The following is a 19,162-nucleotide window of genomic DNA, read 5'->3' as shown; positions in this document are numbered from 1 at the left end:
CTGGCAAATAGAAGGGGAAAAAATGGAGGCAGTGAGAGATTTTACTTTCTTGGGCTCCATGATCACTGCAGATGGTGACAGCAGTCACAAAATTAAAAGATGCCTGCTTCTTGGGAGGAAAGCAATGACAAACCTAGACAGCATCTTAAAAAGCAGAGACATCACCTTGCCAACAAAGGTCCGTATAGTGAAAGCCATGGTTTTCCCAGTAGTGATGTATGGAAGTGAAAGCTGGACCATAAAGAAGGCTGATCGCCGAAGAATTGATGCTTTTGAATTATGGTGCTGGAGGAGACTCTTGAGAGTCCCATGGACTGCAAGAAGATCAAGCCTATCCATTCTTTAGGAAATCAGCCCTGAGTGCTCACTGGAAGGACAGATCGTGAAGCTGAGGCTCCAATACTTTGGCCACCTCATGAGAAGAGAAGACTCCCTGGAAAAGACACTGATGGAGATGGAGGGCACAAGGAGAAGGGGACGACAGAGGACGAGATGGTTGGATAGTGTTCTCGAAGCTCTCAGCATGAGTTTCACCAACTGCGGAAGGCAGTGGAAGACAGGAGGGTCTGGCGTGCTCTGGTCCATGGGGTCACGAAGAGTCGGACACGACTAAATGACTAAACAACAACAACATCCTTTTCTTCACCCACAACCACTAAACATGAAGTTTCACAAAATCATCAGTCTGCATATCTCCTGCCAAAGAGGTGTGTCAAAGTTCTACCACATGCATAGATGCGGTAGAAGCAACTGAGAGATTCATCTGAGGTAGCGCTACGTCAAAGTCACTGAGCGGTATGCTTGCTCCACTGATGTTTTGTGCAAGGGGAACATTGCTGCGCGTGAGAATGCATAAGCAGCCTGCTGGTAACACTGCTGCATGATAGATTATGCAATCTGTTGTGTAAAGGGTTTCTGCTAACACAGCTGTTGTGTTGGACTACTCTGTTGCACAACATTGAAATCCACCTGTCTGCTAGTGCAAGAGCTCTTGTGTCAGCATCCCTTGGCAAGACAGCAGCACCTTGTGGACCTCTCAGTTCTTCTATGTATCCTGTGCCTTCATTAAGCAGGGAATGTTTCAGCGGGCAGATAACTTTCTCCCCCCACTGCTATGGAAGATGCTGAGCTAGCTGAGATTCCGCCAAATGAAAGGCAGAGAATCGCAGTGGAGTATGTGCCCCTTTCCCCCAAATGCAAAAGCAAATTGTCAACTTGATGTCTATAGGAAACAAGAATGCACCACAACTCATAGCCTTTATCGTTATTTGTTGGTGACAAGCAAAGAGCGGAATCCACAGAGACCACGGCATTTAACTCCACCCTCTTGAATGACAAGCACTTGATCTTCTGCTGTGGTTGTAATGTAGAGCGCTTGACCTTATTTCAAAACCCAGTGCTTGAAAGCAAAACCCAGTACTAATGTGGTCTGGCAGATCTGTGGTTGTGAATCAAGCAGCTTTTAAAAAAATATCAAATCTCAGCCGAGGGAGAACTGATAAAATCTTGACTCTTCCGTGATAACCTACAGCTTTTATTTTGCTTATGGCGGTTTTTGCTACCGTTTTGTACAACTTACCCGAACAATGATCCCCATCCGTTTGCTTTCATACGTGAAGGGGAAAATCTGGAGGATGGTGTAGTTTAAGATGTGGCCGCCAGGAGTCCTCAGCTGCACAGAAGACTGATCTCTGCCCACCAGTGTTAAGCCTATGCTTTCTGTCCACTGCACCAGGGCCACCTAAACACAAGAAAGGTCAAAGGTCAGGTAGACTGCTAAGCTTAGAGAGTGATGCATATGGAACAGGAGAGCGATGGGACGAGGAAGTTACTCAATTGATAACTGTACATTTCCCCCACTGGAGTCATCTGTTGTTGTTGCTGATGCTGATGGTAAAAATTCAGGAAAAAATGCATGGACCACAGCAGTGCTTGCATGTCTTCACTGGCACAAATGAGGTTAAAAATCTCAATTTTGCTAGTGCTGGGATTTCTAAGCATAGCTGGGAAATCAAAACCACCAGCGCACGTGGTTCCGAGGTCAGAAATATTCCTCCGTCCCTTAAATGGATGGGGTGGAATGTCATTTTCAAATGGAAGAAAAAATGGATCCTACCTTTAAATTCATTCATATATTAAAACAATCTGGATCCTACCTTTTTACGCTGAGGGCACTCAAGGAAGCTCATAATTATGCAGCTGGCATTAAGAAGCCACTGAAGAACATTAGGAGCATATTAGCAATGAGCTGCTGTTAGGATCATATACAGTGGTACCTCGGGTTACAAACACTTCAGGTTACAAACGCTTCAGGGTTACAAACTCTGCTAACCTGGAAGTAGTACCTTGGGTTGCAAACTTTGCCCCAGGATGAGAAAGGAAATCGTGCGCTGGCGGTACAATGGCAGCAGGAGGCCCCATTAACAAAAGCGCCCCTCAGGTTAAGAATGGTTTCAGGTTAAGAATGGACCTCCAGAACGAATTAACCTGAGGTACCACTGTACTGAGTTGGATCACTAGATCACCCAGCCCAGTACTGCACTGACTGGCAGAGGCTCTACAGGGTTTCAGGAATCTGAAAAACTGATGCTTCCCCACTGAACTTCAGCCCTTCCCAGCTTAAAAGTATTATTATTACTTTACTTATTATTATTATGGAATTTATATAGCGCCCTATACCCAGGGGTCTCAGGGCAGTTTACGGAAAAGATAAGCATAAGAACAACACACACTCTCTCTCTCTCTATATATATATATAAAATCAAAATAAAAGCAACCACCCAATAAGCTTGCCAAAAGGGAGACAGTGATCAGGCCAGGTGTACATCCCATGAGAGAGGATATGCCACAATCTTGGAGACACAACTAAGAGACCTCTCCAGAGGGCACAAGCCTCTCCTACCCTTACTCAACAGCTGAAAGGCATTCTTGGACAGGATTGCATAAATGGAATATCCTTTCTGGGAACTGTAACTCTTTTGGGGAATAGGGGTCTGCTAACAAACTTCAGCACCATTAACAAACTACAGTTCCCAGGGGTCTTTGGGGGGAAGCCACGGCTGTTTAAAGTAGTATGGTACTGCTTTAAATAGACAGTAAGTATTTGCCCAGAATAATAAAATCTCACCAGTTTTGATTACTGGGGTATTCAGGAATAAATAGATTAATGATCCCAAACCCCAATTTTAAAATACAGTGGTACCTCAGGTTAAGCACTTAATTCGTTCCGGAGGTCCGTTCTTAACCTGAAACTGTTCTTAACCTGAAGCACCACTTTAGCTAATGGGGCCTCCTGCCAACGCCGTGCCACTGGAGCATGATTTCTTTTCTCATTCTGAAGCAAAGTTCTTAATCTGAAGCACTATTTCTGGGTTAGCGGAGTCTGTAACCTGAAGCATATGTAACCTGAAGCATATGTAACCTGAGGTACCACTGTATAGTGTTACATTATTTGGGATAGCTCGGTTGGTAGAGCATGAGACTGTTAATATCTTGGTCATTGGTACGAGCCCCACATTGGATAAAAATAAATAAATCCTGCATTGCAGGGGGTTGGACTAGATGACCCTCATGGTCCCTTCCAACTCTACAATTCCATGTTTCTAATATGGATAATTTATTGTGTGCCCTAACAAGCCCTAGAAATTGTTTGGCGATAACAAGTCCTTGTCTTTGTTCTGCCTATCTTTCCCCAAACCTTCTACAATGCAAGCATGTAGCATTAAAGAGCTTTCTTACAGGTTGTTCTATTGCTCATTGTCTTCATAACCCTCCAGATAAGACAGTTATCCCAGACATCTGATGATTAAAGCTTAATAAGTAACACTAATCAGATGCTTTTCTCTGACCTCTGTTCCTCTCTCTTCAAATTTCACGTTCCAGTTTTAAACTCCAAGCGGGAACTGCAACCAAAATGTTGCAGCAGGAAGTGTTCCTGGTCAGGGTTCAGCCAGCCAGCCATGGAGTCTTCCTGGAAACTTCATTCCATCTGCCCTCCCACAATATGTTTCCTATTTTCCATTCCCACTGAGCATACTTGGTCCTCATAAGGTGGCACAATTGCAAAACAGCCTTATTTTATATTATTATATTTTATGTGCACTTCTGCAAACCTTGGGGTTTTCCTAAGCCTGCCGATACTTCCTCTTTCTGCAGATGTGGGAAACCTGTGGCCCTCCAATTGTTGCTGGACTACAACTCCCATCAGCCCCAGCCAACATGGGCAATGATCAAGGATGATGCGTTTTGTAGTCCGTCAACAGCTGGAGAGGCCGGTTCCCACCCCCCTTTCTCCAGTGGGTGACTGGTGCCATTTTTGCAACATAAGGACCCACAATCTAGGCGCTTCCATATTGTCGCTATTTTGGGTTGCGATTCAATTGCACAGCAGCAAATCCAGGTTGTGCAATCCATACCAATGTGCAACTTTTGTGCAACAAACACACTCCATCCACAAATTTGCTTTCACACCCAAGAGGAATATCTGCTGCAGACTTCACAGAAACAAAGCAATTCAAATTCATTTACTTTCACAAGAGGCAAATAGAAGACACATAGCGGTTATGAGAATGAGGTACGAGCAGCGCTTGAAAGCCTTTGCCCTCAAACAGAAATATAGGAATAAAAACCTCACCAGGTTGCTTTACAAATACTAAACGCTCCAAACATTCTACCGTATTATGCAATATTTACTACTCTTAGCTAGGAATGTTACACCCACCGGCCTACGTGGGAGCTAAAACGAAGATTTTGGACTTTGAGCTGGGAAAAATAGTGGCACTTACCCTAGAAAAGAGAAACTTCTGGGAATTCGGAGCTGAAGCAGTTTTGGAAGTGCAGTGGTACCTTGGGTTAAGAACTTAATTCGTTCCGGAGGTCCGTTCTTAACCTGAAACTGTTCTGAGGTACCACTTCAGCTAATGGGGCCTCCTGCTGCTGCCACTCGATTTCTGTGTTCATCCTGAAGCAAAGTTCTTTACCCGAGGTACTATTTCTGGGTTAGTGGAGTCTGTAACCTGAAGCATCTGTAACCTGAAGCGTCTGTAACCCAAGGTACCACTGTGGTCCTGTTTCTGAAAAATGCTGCTGCTGAAGAGCTAACTCTTCCAGTTTAAAGGGACTTGCTTGCCTGCCCACTCAACCTGCATATTTGTAAACTATCTATGGGGGGGCAAGGTAGTGGGGGGGCGGACAAGGACAGAGACCATGATCCTATAAAACCGTCCCAGAGTTTCCACCTAGGGAAACAATGAGCATGAAACAATATTGGGTTTCATTCAATCCTAGTCCTACTCAGAGTAGACCCATTCAAATTAATGGGCCCTGCAAACTCCATAACATTGATTTCTTAGTATGCTGGCTGCTTGGCCGTTCATAATAAACATACATTCATTCATTGAGTTCAATGGGTCAACTCTGAGTAGGACTTCGCTGGGCAAAAGTGGATCATTACTATGCTTTATGAATTACAGTGGTACCTTGGGTTACATATACTTCAGGTTACAGACTCTGCTAACCCAGAAATATTACCTCGGGTTAAGAACTTTGCTTCAGGATGAGAACAGAAATCGTCCTCCGGCAGCGTGGCGGCAGCAGGAGGCCCCATTAGCTAAAGTGGTGCTTCAGGTTAAGAACAGTTTTGGGTTAAGAACAGAACTCCAGAACGAATTAAGTACTTAACCCGAGGTACCACTGTACTGCTCTCTACAAATTTTCAGCTTTCCGCAACTCCCCAGCTCATCCGATTGAGCGTTAACTCTTTCCGTTCACTGAATTGTATCAAGCCAAAAAAAAAGCTATTACAACCACTTCAGAATCAGAGAGAGAGAGAAATGGACCCCTGTTTGTCATTAGTCGCCTCCCCACGCTTCTCCTGGGCTGCCTGGTCCCAGGGACTGCCGCTGCTGGCAACACATCTGATCTGCACATTCTTTCACATCCTCGAGCGCAGCGAAGTGTCGTCAGGGTTAAAGGCCAGATTGCCAGGATTCCTCCCGGGCGAGTTATCTCTGATCTGATTCTACCTATTACATTTCCCCTCTCTGTTACTGTATGGCCTCAACCTGACAGGAGCACAGAGCCCCAGAGGCTGTAACTGATCTCTCAATAAAGATGCTTTCAGGAGTCTCTGCCCAGGAATGCATACAGGAAACAAATCTAGGAAATCCTGCTTTGTGTTTCAGGAAATGAATTCTGTGCCAACTGGTAGAAATTACCCTTGCTGTTCAAAAGTTTGGTGGAGGTGGGGGGGAGGAAAACACCTCCAAGGTTTTGTTCCGATTCGGAGGGTAAACTGACCTTCCTGCCTTAACAATCTTTTATTGCTATAGGATTTCAAAGGCGGAGTTTGGACGCCTATTAAAGAGGCTTTTCGTGGAGTCACCCTTAGGGAATTGCTGGTTCATAGCATCTTGTATTTGAAGGTTCCTGGAAGCGTCCAGTTCTTACTCAGCAACCATCTGTTGCAGAGCTGAGACATTGTAAATGATATGTGTATTTCATATTGCTTAACGCTTGCTGTGCCAATTGCATCCCCCCTCAAAACTGAGCCAGATTCTTATCATCCTTCCCTTTAAAGATATCAGATTTGTCCCCCACACAATGCTCAATAATGTCTTATTTATTTGTCCTGACCTGCTTAAAGGTAAAGGTACCCCTGCCCGTAGGGGCCAGTCGTGTCCGACTCTAGGGTTGCGTGCTCATCTCGCTCTAGAGGCCGTGAGCCGGCGCCGTCCGAAGACACTTCCGGGTCACGTGGCCAGCGTAACGAAGCTGCAGCTGGTGAGCCAGCACCAGCACAGCACACGGAAACGCCGTTTACCTTCCCGCTAGGAAGGGGTCCCTATTTATCTACTTGCATTTAGGAGGGCTTTCGAACTGGTAGGTGGGCAGGAGCTGGGACCGAACAACGGGAGCTCACCCCACCGCGGGGATTCGAACTGCCGACCATACGATCAGCAAGTCCTAGGCACTGAGGTTTTACCCACAGCACCACCCGCTGCCCCTCCTGACCTGCTTACGACCTATTTATTGTGGCAGGGCTTTGGAGCAGGGCAGGAGTGACGAATTTTGTATACCATAATCTAATGTGGATTATTACTGTATTGTTTGCTTCATTCCACAGCTCTACTTTTGCTTTTAATGTTCCCATTTTGTGGTCCTTGAGCCTTCATAAGAGGAAGGGCAAAGTATGAGACATAAAAATCACCCATTAAGAATTTGCTTTTAAAAGGAAATGAGCTTCTTGTACATTTTGTTTATTTTGTAATTGTCATTTGTGCATTTTCTAAACAATGGCAAGGCAGTCTGGGCAGGACTGATGGTATAGACTAGAAGCTCCTTTTTCTATAGGGTTAGATAAATTGTATTCTTCTAAAGAAGACGCAGGTGGAGCTGTGGGTTAAACCACAGAGCCTAGGACTTGCCAATCAGAAGGTTGGTGGTTCGAATCCCCGTGGCGGGGTGAGCTCCCGATGCTCAGTCCTGCCAACTTAGCAGTTTGAAAGCACATCAAAGTGCAAGTAGATAAATAGGTACCGCTCTGGCGGGAAGGTAAACGGCGTTTCCGTGCGCTGCTCTGGTTCGCCAGAAGTGGTTTAGTCATGCTGACCCGGAAGCTTTCTGTGGACAAATGCCGGCTCCCTCAGCCAATAAAGCGAGATGAGCGCCGCAACTCCAGAGTCGGCCATGACTGGGCTAAAGGTCAGGGGTCCCTTTACCTTTACCTTATTATTCTTCTAAATACCATCAAATCTTCCATCCCTGATGCTGTCTGAAATTTAACAGCTGTGCACAGATACCGACTAGCAATATATCAATAGCTGCATTTCAACAAACACAGTTTACAGGAAGTCAAACCATCGTTTCCAAGGCACAATTTACCTCATCAGGACTAGCAGCTTGGTACACCCTGCAAGAATCTTCATAGTGCCGCTCAGCTTCAGCCTGATCCGTCACACCATTCGATTCATAGACAGGAGTCACATTGTGGCAGAGGGCGATCGCTTTCACTGCTTCGTGGACTCTGCTGCTCAGAGTTTTCCGTACCTTGGTAGCCAGGGTGGGGCCTTTTAAAGCAGGTGGCTCCTGAGACTGCTAAGAAAAGAGGATAAAGCACAATTATATTAGCTAGGAAAAAAAGACCTGGCTTTCATTAATACTCGCCATTTGCACAGGGGAAGGGTGGGAAGCCTAGGAATACAGGCTGAGATCCTTGATGAGCAAATACAAATTTGGTTGCAAAAAAATATGCTGAAGAATGCAAAAATAGGTCACCACGGCCACTGCAAGCCAGGACCTGGTGTCAGGGACTGGCAAGACGCTGGCAACTGACATCAATGGCATGTGGTTAAGGCCATTGCTCCAGAATGATGGAAGCTGAAGTTCAACAACATGTGGCAGGCCACATATTCCGCATTCTCTGCAGTCTAGAAGCCCTCACAAGACCTTGTGTGCTTCACCTTGCCTCATCAGGCCTGCTCATGAGTCACTGAAAGACAGGGAACTAAGGCTGAAAGTGACCAAGTTGAGCAAACCCTCTATAGCTCAGTGGGGATTCCAAACCAGGATTTGAATTCAGATCTATATCCAAAACCAATGCCCTCTCCTCCAAAACACAATGGACTCTCAAAATCAGTATCAAGTGAATATGTTTAAATGCTTCCATGCCAATGAAACCTATTGTGAAACTTTTACCTAAATCTGGAAAGGAAGCAGACTTGTGGGAACTCTGTTTTCTTGCTACTGTTATGGATTATGATTGTTTATTTCTTGTATTAGCTGCTTGATACACAAGAGTCCCCAAGTGACTTACTAGACTCCTGAAGCCCACCTACTGGAGCCAGGTACAAATAGCTGCATGGAGGTACGTGGAGCAGGAGAGGCTAGAATTAGGGAAGAGGGTGCCTCTGAGTATGTGCTTAGCCCAGGAGCGTCTTCCCAGTATCAGAACCGAGCCCACAGTCCTCATTGCATAAAAATGCACTTGAGATCTTCTCATAAACTTTCCTTCAGCAGCCTAATTTAGGGCAAATCCAGGCATCACCTTTGCCATACAAAGAGGTAATTTTAATGTTTTAGTATTTTATCTTTTGTATGTTTTAAAGTATGGCTGTGAATTTTTCATGATTTTCATGTTGTTGTTTTTCTTTTGTAAACTGTTTTCTGTTGTTTTTTTTTAATCAAGCAGGGTATAAAATTCTATGGAATAAATACAATTTGCCCTTGTGTCATTGAAAGGTGGTATTCAGTTACATTCTACTCAGAGAAGACCTATTGAAATTAAAGACTCTTAGTTTCCAACTTGGAGAGAGAGGTAATAGAAAGGCAACAATTCAAAGGCAAAGTATGTCACAAACTCTGAGTCTAGTTTTTGCGGGGCGGAAGACCCTCTTTTTCTTATTGCTATTATTAAACAATTAAAAAATGGGAGTCAGATATTCCTACCAATCTGCAAATCACCTAAAGACTGACCATTAGATCCCAGTTTGCCTTCTGCCCACTCCAGTTTGTAGCAGTAAAGGAGATTCCTGACGTGAGACAACTGTACCTAAGTTTTCCTAGTTGGTCAGGAAAAGTGGGTTTGTTACAGATCCCGCCACCAGTTTGGCCTCTAAAACTCAGCCCCATAAAGGTCTTTTCAGTGAAATCCCTTTCCTCAGTGAGAGACGGATAATTTGAAATGAACAGGGTTTTATGTTCGTAAACACACAGCCAACCGAAAAAGAAAAAACAGATGGGTCAGCATAGAGGTAGGTAGAAAGCTGATCGTTTTGATTTTTAATACTATTTTTAGAGTCTGCATCGGACCTTCCAGGTAATTTTACAATTACTAAATTATGCTGGCCACAGGGGGAACATATAGCCATCCAGTTTCCTGCTCTGTTAACCTCTTGTGTCAAGAGGACAGAAGTTTCACTTCCAGGTCAAAGGGCATAGCATGGTAACAATAATTAGAGCAATGAATCAGAACTACAGTTTAAATGAATCATGGCCAGCAAATGCTTCCAATTACCAAAGAATCTAACCTTTTAATTATATTTAAACTTATACTTGCTTGGAAGCTCTCTTTAATGTGGTTAGGGGCTGCTTTCCTCGTTCTTAAATAAAGCTGTATTAGTTAAAGTTGGGTTTTGAATACAGTTTGATACATTGAGCTGCCTGAATACTGCCTTGCTCAGTACCATGAAAGCATGGACAGAAGGGGAAAGGGACCTGCACATCTACTTTTCATGCTTTCAATTATTGTGCGAAGGCGAGACCACAACTATTCAACTATTCAACAACAACAACAACAACTTACTGAATTCTTAATGAAAAGGGAAAATCTGGGTTAACTACATGAAGAATATGGGTTGCCATTTTTATTCTGACATTGTGCGGAGCTCACCTGTGTATATATACTAAATATATGGCTCTGAACTTCATCCATGGAGTCTAGTCCATAAGCAACTGTTCCGAGATGAAGGCGTTTGAAAACCATCTCATTCTGTGTCAGGGTCCCTGGAACAAGAGCAGAATTATAAAGTCAAAATCCAAGTAAGTGCAAAAAGGTGGCAATGACTGTTTCTCTCTCACACACACACACATACCCATGCTATCGCATTTATGAGGAAAGGAAAGACCACACTCCTTTCATATTTTTTTCCTCATCAGAAGGTTGTTTATTTACTTATTTTACTAATTCAAACCATTTACAGACCACTTACAACCAGCAGATCAACTACTACAACAATAACAACCCAGCTTTGTAAATATATCATAAACATATTCTTAACCATTTATGGGAAAAAAAGAAAATCTACATACAGATAACACAGCACAATAGCCATGTATGTATCAATAATCTTCTATCAATATGGAATTCTAAAAAAGAAAAAAAGTCTTTATTCTCTCTCTCTCTCTTGCACACACACACACACCTGAAAACATAAATCAAGCTCCCTATAATATTCTGCCCACACAATTGCTCTCACAATCTTGCATTTTCATCAGCCACACAACCACTTTGAGAGGCAGCATGGCGTAGTGCTTAGATTTTCAGGCTAGGACGAGAGTTCAAATCCCCTCTCATCTGCAAAGCTCACTGGGTGACCATGGGCCAGTCACTGCCCCTCAGCCTAGCCTACCTCACAGGATTGGTGTGAGGATAATGTGGAGAGTAGGGACAGTGGCGTAGCGTGGGGGGTGCAGGGGGGGCCGGCCGCACCGGGCGCAACATCTGGGGGGGCGCGCTCACACTTGCAGCTCTCTGCCCCTACCTGGCTTGCTCACTCTCTCTCACTGCAGTGCTGGCTGTGCGAATCCGACCCGAGCCGCCGGGTCGCCGCCCACTGTGGAGGGGAGGGTGCCAGGCATGCGGTGCGGTGCGGAGAGAGAGCAAGGGACTATCTAGGGGAGGGACAGTGCAGCGGGTGGCGCAAATTACTTGCCTTGCCCCGGGTGCTGACAACCCACGCTACGCCACTGAGTAGGGAGGACCCTGTATACCACCTTGAGCCCTTTGGAGGAAAGGTGGGGTACAACTGTAATAATAAAATAGACCACCACACCATTACAAGAGTCTTTTTTCCTATTGTTACTTATCATTTCACTCGTCTCTAACAATAACCTTTAGCTATGCAAGATGTACATTATGACTTCTTTCCCTGCAAAGATTGCATTCATTTTTATTTTTTTAAAAAATTGTATCCTGCCCTTGGGGGGGGGAAAGTTTTCCAGAATAGTGAAAATAAAATAAGAATAATATTAATAAATAAAAACCGGGTCTCTCTCTAACATACCTGTTTTATCTGTAAGTAAATAGGATATTCTTCCAAGTTGCTCTGGGATTGTGCTAGATCGGACTACAGTGCCAGGAATTTTAGAATCCTTCCGGATCATCCAGCTGTAAACTATTTTCCCCATGTCAAGGTTGACACGTAAACTGTAGAGAGGTGAGAAAGTCAGGAGGGAAAACAACTGAGGAACAATTCCTGTGCAGTTTTTCTGCTTGAAATCAATCCCTCCCCCCAAGTTCCTCTGTGGCCCCATGGATTGAGTATGTCGGTCAACTTCCCCCACATAAAACATCCCTTGTACATATGAAATTAGCATGCAGTGTTTCACGTGAGTTTCATGATTCATGACATTGTTTTATCTGAAGGCTCAAACTCTCAGAATTCCACTCCTAGGCCCGGTACGGACACTGTAAACCGTGGTTTGCCACTTTGTGTGCAAGTGGAAATGTAAAGCACCCAATAACTCGTTAGCAGCAAACAGCCATGCGTTTTTCCATCCAGGCCTGGTTTGGTTTATTACCAAATATGGAAGCTTTAAAATATCATTTTGCGCACAAGGGCAGAACAATGCACACATGCCTGAGCTCATGCTGCCTCATCTGTGTAACAAACCATGGTTTGTTATGATGTCTGAACTGGGCCACAGGTGCATTACATGTGGAATCCTACTCTTTAGCATTAGTTCTAAAAGCAGCTTTTTCCTGAAACGCAGCTTTAATGGTGCTCAGAATAAGGGAGCGGGCTCAGCTTGCTATTTATGGTATCGTTCAAGTAAGGGCCAAGCAAATAAGAAGCTCTGAATAACACCACAACAAAAGTAATGGGAGGGGAGAATATCATACCTAATAGGAATTATATTTGAGAAGAGAAGAAGAAATCTGATGATCTGAAGGTACCAGCGGCCAGCGAAGTGCTGAAGGGCGACCATGACAAGAGAGACCACCACCAAGGCCCCAAAGAGAATCTTGGTGAGGCAGTTCACTTCCAGATCGAAGAGGCCAATCTGAGGAGGAGAACAGCACCAAAGAGATTGCTTGCAACACACAACAGTGATGGGCTATTATTCACTCTCAGTAGTCCATGCTGAGCAAAGTCACACCCTGAGGTGTGGAGAAAGTAGATATTACGTAGTTTCCCCTCCCCGTCTCATAAGGAACTTGGACTCATCCCTCTCTGAAGAGGGTTTCTAAGTATGTTGGATTGAACGCACTCACAAATCTCCTTGCGACTGGGAACTCTGAACAACAACTACTAGTATTACAACAACCGGGTTCTTCGCCCTAAGTTCCCAGGGTAGGTAAAGGCAATTTAAACCCAACACTGAAAACAACTTACAATCACAGAAATAAGGTAGATCCTAAAAAATAAACATCTCAAATGTCAAAAGACATAGTAAAGAGGTGAATCTTCAGCATTTGTCAAAAGCTGTACAATGAAGGTGCCAGACACACCTCTGTGGGGAGGGAGCTCCACAATTTAGGGGCTGCTACCAGAATGCCCTTCCCAGGCCTCCACCCCCAGGGCTTCTGAGAGCGGTGAATGACCAAGAGAGCCCCCTCTGCTACTCTTAGCACCCAAGAGGGTCTGTCAGGAAGGAGGTGGTCTTCCAAGTATTTGGGGCCTGTTCATGAGGAGGGTTGTAATTCAGGCAAAAGCACTTACAAGCTTGCGTCGGTTCTCCACACAAACATGGGGAGTAGAGCAGGGCTTGGTCCTTATTCCTCCCTTTACATATCTTGGCCCTTCCATGTTCAGGCCAAGCGCCTGAAGGCTACAATGCCCTTAATATCGAAGACCCAAGAAGCTGTTTGGGTTGGTTGCCATGTGGGAGCCATAATGTGCAAAGCCACCCCATCAAGAAATGTCAGCTCGCACACTGCATTTTTAGGGGTACAGCTCACTTAGGTGACAAACACACCCATCATACAAGTACAAATCCTGCAAGTCAGGACTGGTCAAAGCTGGAAAAGCTGGGTCTGCTAGATGAGAATGAGTAGAGCGGACCAAGAAATCTCTCCTTACCTTACTCCGTGGATTTGAAGTGTTCATGACACTACGCAGCTCCCGCCCTGTGTACAGAACAACTCCCACAACCGTTCCTGAGGAAACAAAAAGATTCAGATTCCAGATTGATACCAACTGGAAAGGAAATAGTTGTTTAAAAAACGGAAAGTGGACACGTGGAAACGTACTCCTTCAGGAGGTTGTGGTCTCTCCTTCATTGGAGGTTTTTAAGCAGAAGTTAGATGGCCATCCATCACGGATGCTTTAGCTGAGATTCCTGCATTGCATGGCACTGAGCATTGGGCTCAGGTTCAACTTCACACCATGGGATTTCTCCCCTTGAACACTGCTGAGTGTCCAAAATTATACCAGCACTTGAGTGCTGTCAGACCTTGACAGCAAGTACCAAACTGACATCAAATCAGATGCACCTTTTAATGCCTCAACTAAACACAAAGCTTTCTAAGGGAGAGATGCACAAGCTGCCCTAGCAGGAATAAAGAAAAGAGCTCTTTCTTGAAATGCATTTACTAGAGCAGAGACTGGGTACATGTGCCCTTCTCCTACTGTTCCAATCAGCTCCAACCATTGGTCACGTTGGCTGGGTCTAATGGGAGTTGTGGTTCCATGGAGGATATTAGATATTAGGCTCTTCCATATATTAGAGAGCTCTTCCACTCCCTGCCCTTAATGCATAACACATCTGGTCTTGCTTTTACAAGATGCTCTCTTACAGAGCTACAAACCAGGGGGTAGCCTTTATTTGGAGATCTTTTACCCTAGCTTCCATTTAAAATCTCTTTGACACCCTTTCTGTTACAGATTTCAAATGTCAATATTGAGAGCAATTAAGTGTTATTCAAGCAGGGGATGCTTTGCCCAAAGGTTATTGGAATTCCAAAGGCTTTCTCATCTATAAATGTTTGAGGGGTAATTAGACGTCAGCTCAAAGTCCCTAGAGGTGTTAGGACAAGTGGGGAACTTCATCCCAGCCACTAATTCCCACTGACAAGAGATGATTATTTAAATTGCAAAGGGAGTTTTTAAAAATTGCTAACATACTCCCGACATTTACTCTAGCCTTACCTGAAGCAATCACTGTGCTGGCCCACAGGGTGTTTTCAATGCTTAAGCTCTCGTTCACTGGAGGGTCACTGTCCTCCTGAAAGAGTCACCAAAAATAGGTCAAAATAGCACTATCAACACATGGGGGAAGTATCTACAAGCTTGGGGAAATGCAAGTCAGAAAAAAAGTTTGGGTGGAACCCCAAGTGTGGTGTGTGATCGGTGTGGGAGGGAATAGCTTAATGACACCTGAACATGATTGTGGGAGGTGGAAAACTAAGGAGACGAGCAATGGAATGGAATACCTTAGAAAAGGGAATGAATGGCTGGCTGGCTCCCTGAGCAGCAGCACTCTGCACTGCAATGTTTTGTTACAGAAGAACAGCAACTTTTTTGTCCCAGAAAGTGCAAGGCACTTCTGCGAGTCATGTTTTATGATCGTCCCAACACACTGAACATCTCCAACCTCTTTTGAAATAACCTGGAGGTTGTCTCCACTACCCCAGGGTTCTTAAGAGGTTTTTAGATTTCTTGCCCAACAGCAACCACTTACTCTAGTGAAAGTGCCAACAAAGTTGTGGATGTCAATGTTAGGCTCCTCTGCATACACGTATGATCGGATCTGGAGAAGGTCCTATGGAGAAGGATAAAATGAGTTACAACAACGAGTTAAAAACTTTGCTGTTTAAAGCAAGTCCTCTTTTCCAAATAAATGATAGGCGCTTCTGGGGAGGGGGAAGCAGGAGAGGGCAGGTGAAGAGGAAACTTCTTTTAAATTAGTGAAATACGTACACCAACTTTCCATCTAATTGACTATCGTGGTTAGAGAATGCTTCAACGTGCTTTGTTTTTTACAGATGCCATCAATCTCATATGGCTGCATTTTAGAGAGCAATGGTTAAAAATGACAAATTAGAAAACCTTACGTACAGAAGCAGTGGGCAGCCTCTGAGTGCAGCTGACAGGCAGGCGCAACTTCCAGTCTGTTTCACCATCCAGCTGATCCGTACGTAGAAAGCAGGACCCTGTGGGTTTAAAATCTGTGTTAATGGGGCTTTGGTGGTTGCTCTTCAAACTGCATCTCAAAGGCAGCTACATATTTAGGGAGAGATTGTTCCAGTAGACCTTGTGGACCTTGGAGCTGGCCTCAGGCACAGGCCTGTTGACAGACCAACTCTGCATTATAAAGATACAGCGGTACCTCAGTTTAAGAACAGTCCTGTTTACGAACGATTCGGTTTACGAACTCCGCAAAACCAGAAGTATTGTCCTGGTTTGTGAACTTTACCTCGGTCTAAGAACAGAATCCAAACGGTGGAAGGGCACTGGCGGCGGGAGGCCTCATTAGGGAAAGCGCACCTTGGTTTAAGAATGGTTTCAGTTTAAGAACAGACTTCCAGAATGGATTAAGTTCATAAACCGAGGTACCATTGTATTTCAAAAATGAAACCTTCATCTGGTTGTGTTCAATTCCTGGCATACCCAGTAAGAAGGATCAGAGTGCTTGTGAGGACAAAAGAGCTCTACCTAAGACTCATAAGAGCTACTGCTAGATGGACAAATAGACTGAACTGGTATGAGAGCTTTCTATGCAGTTTAAACACTCTTACTGAATAGCACTACACCAGAAGGATACACCATCTTGTTTCATGTTGCATGCCATTGGTTCTTATAACAAAACAGAACCATGAGCCAGAATCATTCATTGCCCCTTCCTCCTCCTCCATGATTTGCAGACAAGATTTAATTTGATTAAATCTACACATTTTGAAAAGTTGTTTGTCTTATTGCAACAACTTATGAGGTGTCAAAATGTATAGCAATCAGATTTTGAATGACGACTCCCGAGATCAAGAAACAGGTTTCAAAAATGCACAGTTTTTTTCGGTTTCTTAGAATTCCCAAGCAATGCTGGGCACATTCCTAGTGCAAATTAAGCAAAAACCACGTAATTTGCTTGATTTGCATGTGCTGCACAGATTGAAGAGCTTAGCACAGCAGCCTAGAACAGGGTGACTTGTGCTATGTTGTCTGGGGCTGATAAGTGTTGTAGGCTGGATCTACACAGCTATTTTAAAAAGTTATTTTTAAAAAGTTATAAAAGCTCACAATGGAAATTATCATTGACTTCGGATTTCAGCTCCACAGCGCCACCTGGTGTCACATTGTTATAATGCATTTATAACGTTATAAATTGACTAATGTAGCTGAGTCTGTAGTTCAAATTTTTTGGAGGGAACCAGTTTGGAGAAGGCTGGCGTTAAGCATGGAAGGAAGGACCGTATTTACTTGACATTCCCCAACGCTGCAGTCTATTAGCTCTGACCATCCACATTGGCCCCATCCACACTAAATGGAAGCAAAACTACTAGGCATAATTCGTCCAAGCCAGTATCCCACCAGGGGTGTGATGTGAGCAGAGGCTTTCCTATTCATCATCTCTCTCTTTCTTTGGCATGGCTGCAAGCCTATCAACCCAATTGCTCCAGTGCTTGGGGTGGCTCCATGTGTGCCTCCCCACTGCACTTTTGATCTGGGTCATTGTCTCCGTATGACCCACAAACAATTTGACCGCGGCCACCAAGACTGTAATATGACTGCACTTGAATAAACACTGCTACCGGCAGCTGTCCGCTTGATAAATATTATTGCACACAGACAGGGTCCCAGTGTCTGCAAAACCATGCAAGCTTTTTTTTATTTTTTAAATCAAGTCTTTTCTTCTCTTGCAGTTCTTCTTGGGGGCCAAGTAAATAAACATGAGAAGGAACCCCAGGATGACGGCTAATATAATATATATAATCTATCTATCTATCGGTTTTAAAGGATGCATTTTTCACACTCTGAATAAATGGTGGCACATGTCAAAAGACAAGCCAGTATGAGGCTCCCAGTGAGCGACGGTGCGCAGCATCAATCTCCTTTATCCTCGCATTGCGTGACCTCGCGCAACAGGACACCCTACAGGATAAACTAATTGCTATGGTTTGAACGATCACAAACGATAAAACAAGGGTGGTAGCCAAGCTATCGAAAAAGGAGCCTCTGAATCGGGCAGACATGCTAAGCCTAAAAATCGTATCCACTTGGGCTACGTTTTCAAAACGATTCTTTTGTCCCATAAAAACAACAACAAACCACCATTAAAGATCATTTTCACTATTGGTTCCAGATGTTTACCGTTCTTTTCTGACGTTCTGAGGAAGATCATGTCAGCAGGGACCCTCTGGTTCTGTTTTGAGAGATGGAAGGTGGGTTTTGAATGTTCAGCATACAATCAATGGCTACTAGTCACTGCTTAGTAAACTAGGCATCCCATAGGCCTTTTGTTGGCCACTGAAATGGTGGGCTTGCTGGGCCTTTGGCCTCACCTGGCAGGGCTCTTATGAAACAGTGGTTGAGAAAAGCATTTTTCGGCTATTATCCTCCACACGATTATGATCACATAAAGGAAAAGATTGAAGCTGCACCTGGTGGTCTAACCCCATATTATTAACTAAGTTAACAACATGGGTGGGTGTTATAAAATATAAAGAGCAGTTCCGCATATTTTATTAAAATATTATCCTTATTTCTATGATAATGCTGTGCATTACTACTTTAAAGACTTTGAAACATTTAAGATAGGGTGTCTATGTATTAAGAGGATGTATATGCCTCCTTCCATTTCAAAATGAAATGTCAAGGCAGTTCACAATCTAAAACAACAGAATATTGCAATAAAAGCAGCCCAGTGAAGCAAAGTTAAAGTTATAAATCACAGGCACCTGGAAGGCCAGGAACCAGTGTTAATGGTCAAGAAAATGCTCAGCTGAAGAGGTACATTTTCAGTGTCAATAGTGTTAGAAAAAGAGAGACAAAAGAATAGTGTGCAATGTCAGACTAACCTGGTTCTCCCTCCCAGCATGCTAAAAGTAGTAGGAAAAGTATAAAGTCTTTACAAATCCATATGTACCTTTTCCACAATAATAAGGTCCCCAACTTGAATACTGGAACTTTTCACTTTTACTGTACCTGTTGTGGGGAAAAAGATACACTTTAATAACATTCATATCTCTCCCATGTTGTTTACCTTGGTAGCACATTTCGGAAATATGTGTGTCAGAGCTGGCTCCGGGTCCCAGCTCACCAAGGACCAACGCTAGCCGGTAGTACAGTAACAAAGTCTTTATTGAAGAATAGTCTCCATTTCCAAGTCTCAGGGTCCCAGCTCTACGTCTGGACTTTAGACCGGCGAAGCTCTGTCTGAGTCTCCGCCCCCTGTGCACCAGTTTAAGACTCTAATCTTACTCCACCTCTTCCTTCTCTCTCTCTTC

The 19,162-nt window shown here is 44.1% G+C and overlaps 1 protein-coding gene across 4 annotated transcripts in view; it reads right to left on the bottom strand.

The window, feature by feature from the left end:
• Positions 1-19,162, bottom strand: part of ATP9A (ATPase phospholipid transporting 9A (putative)) — a gene marked incomplete at its 5' end in the record, with an annotated part of 94,483 nt that overhangs the window by 36,247 nt on the left and 39,074 nt on the right. For 2 of the 4 annotated variants that reach the window (XM_083446780.1, XM_083446782.1), the window contains 11 exons: positions 1,580-1,741; positions 7,882-8,091; positions 10,388-10,500; positions 11,781-11,923; positions 12,620-12,780; positions 13,800-13,876; positions 14,868-14,943; positions 15,400-15,480; positions 15,777-15,871; positions 18,027-18,078; positions 18,802-18,860. In XM_083446780.1, coding sequence (XP_083302906.1) covers positions 1,580-1,741; positions 7,882-8,091; positions 10,388-10,500; positions 11,781-11,923; positions 12,620-12,780; positions 13,800-13,876; positions 14,868-14,943; positions 15,400-15,480; positions 15,777-15,871; positions 18,027-18,078; positions 18,802-18,860 — 1,229 coding nt within the window. Of the gene's footprint in view, positions 1-1,579; positions 1,742-7,881; positions 8,095-10,387; positions 10,501-11,780; positions 11,924-12,619; positions 12,781-13,799; positions 13,877-14,867; positions 14,944-15,399; positions 15,481-15,776; positions 15,872-18,026; positions 18,079-18,801; positions 18,861-19,162 lie in introns of all 4 variants that reach the window. The other 2 variants (XM_083446779.1, XM_083446781.1) reach the window with 1 other exon arrangement.

The sequence above is a fragment of the Podarcis tiliguerta genome, assembly GCF_965153285.1.
Source record: "Podarcis tiliguerta genome assembly, chromosome: 6".
Taxonomy (NCBI): Eukaryota; Metazoa; Chordata; class Lepidosauria; order Squamata; family Lacertidae; genus Podarcis; species Podarcis tiliguerta.
The sequence above is the reverse complement of the archived record's forward strand: the minus strand, read 5'-3'. Positions and strand labels throughout refer to the sequence as shown.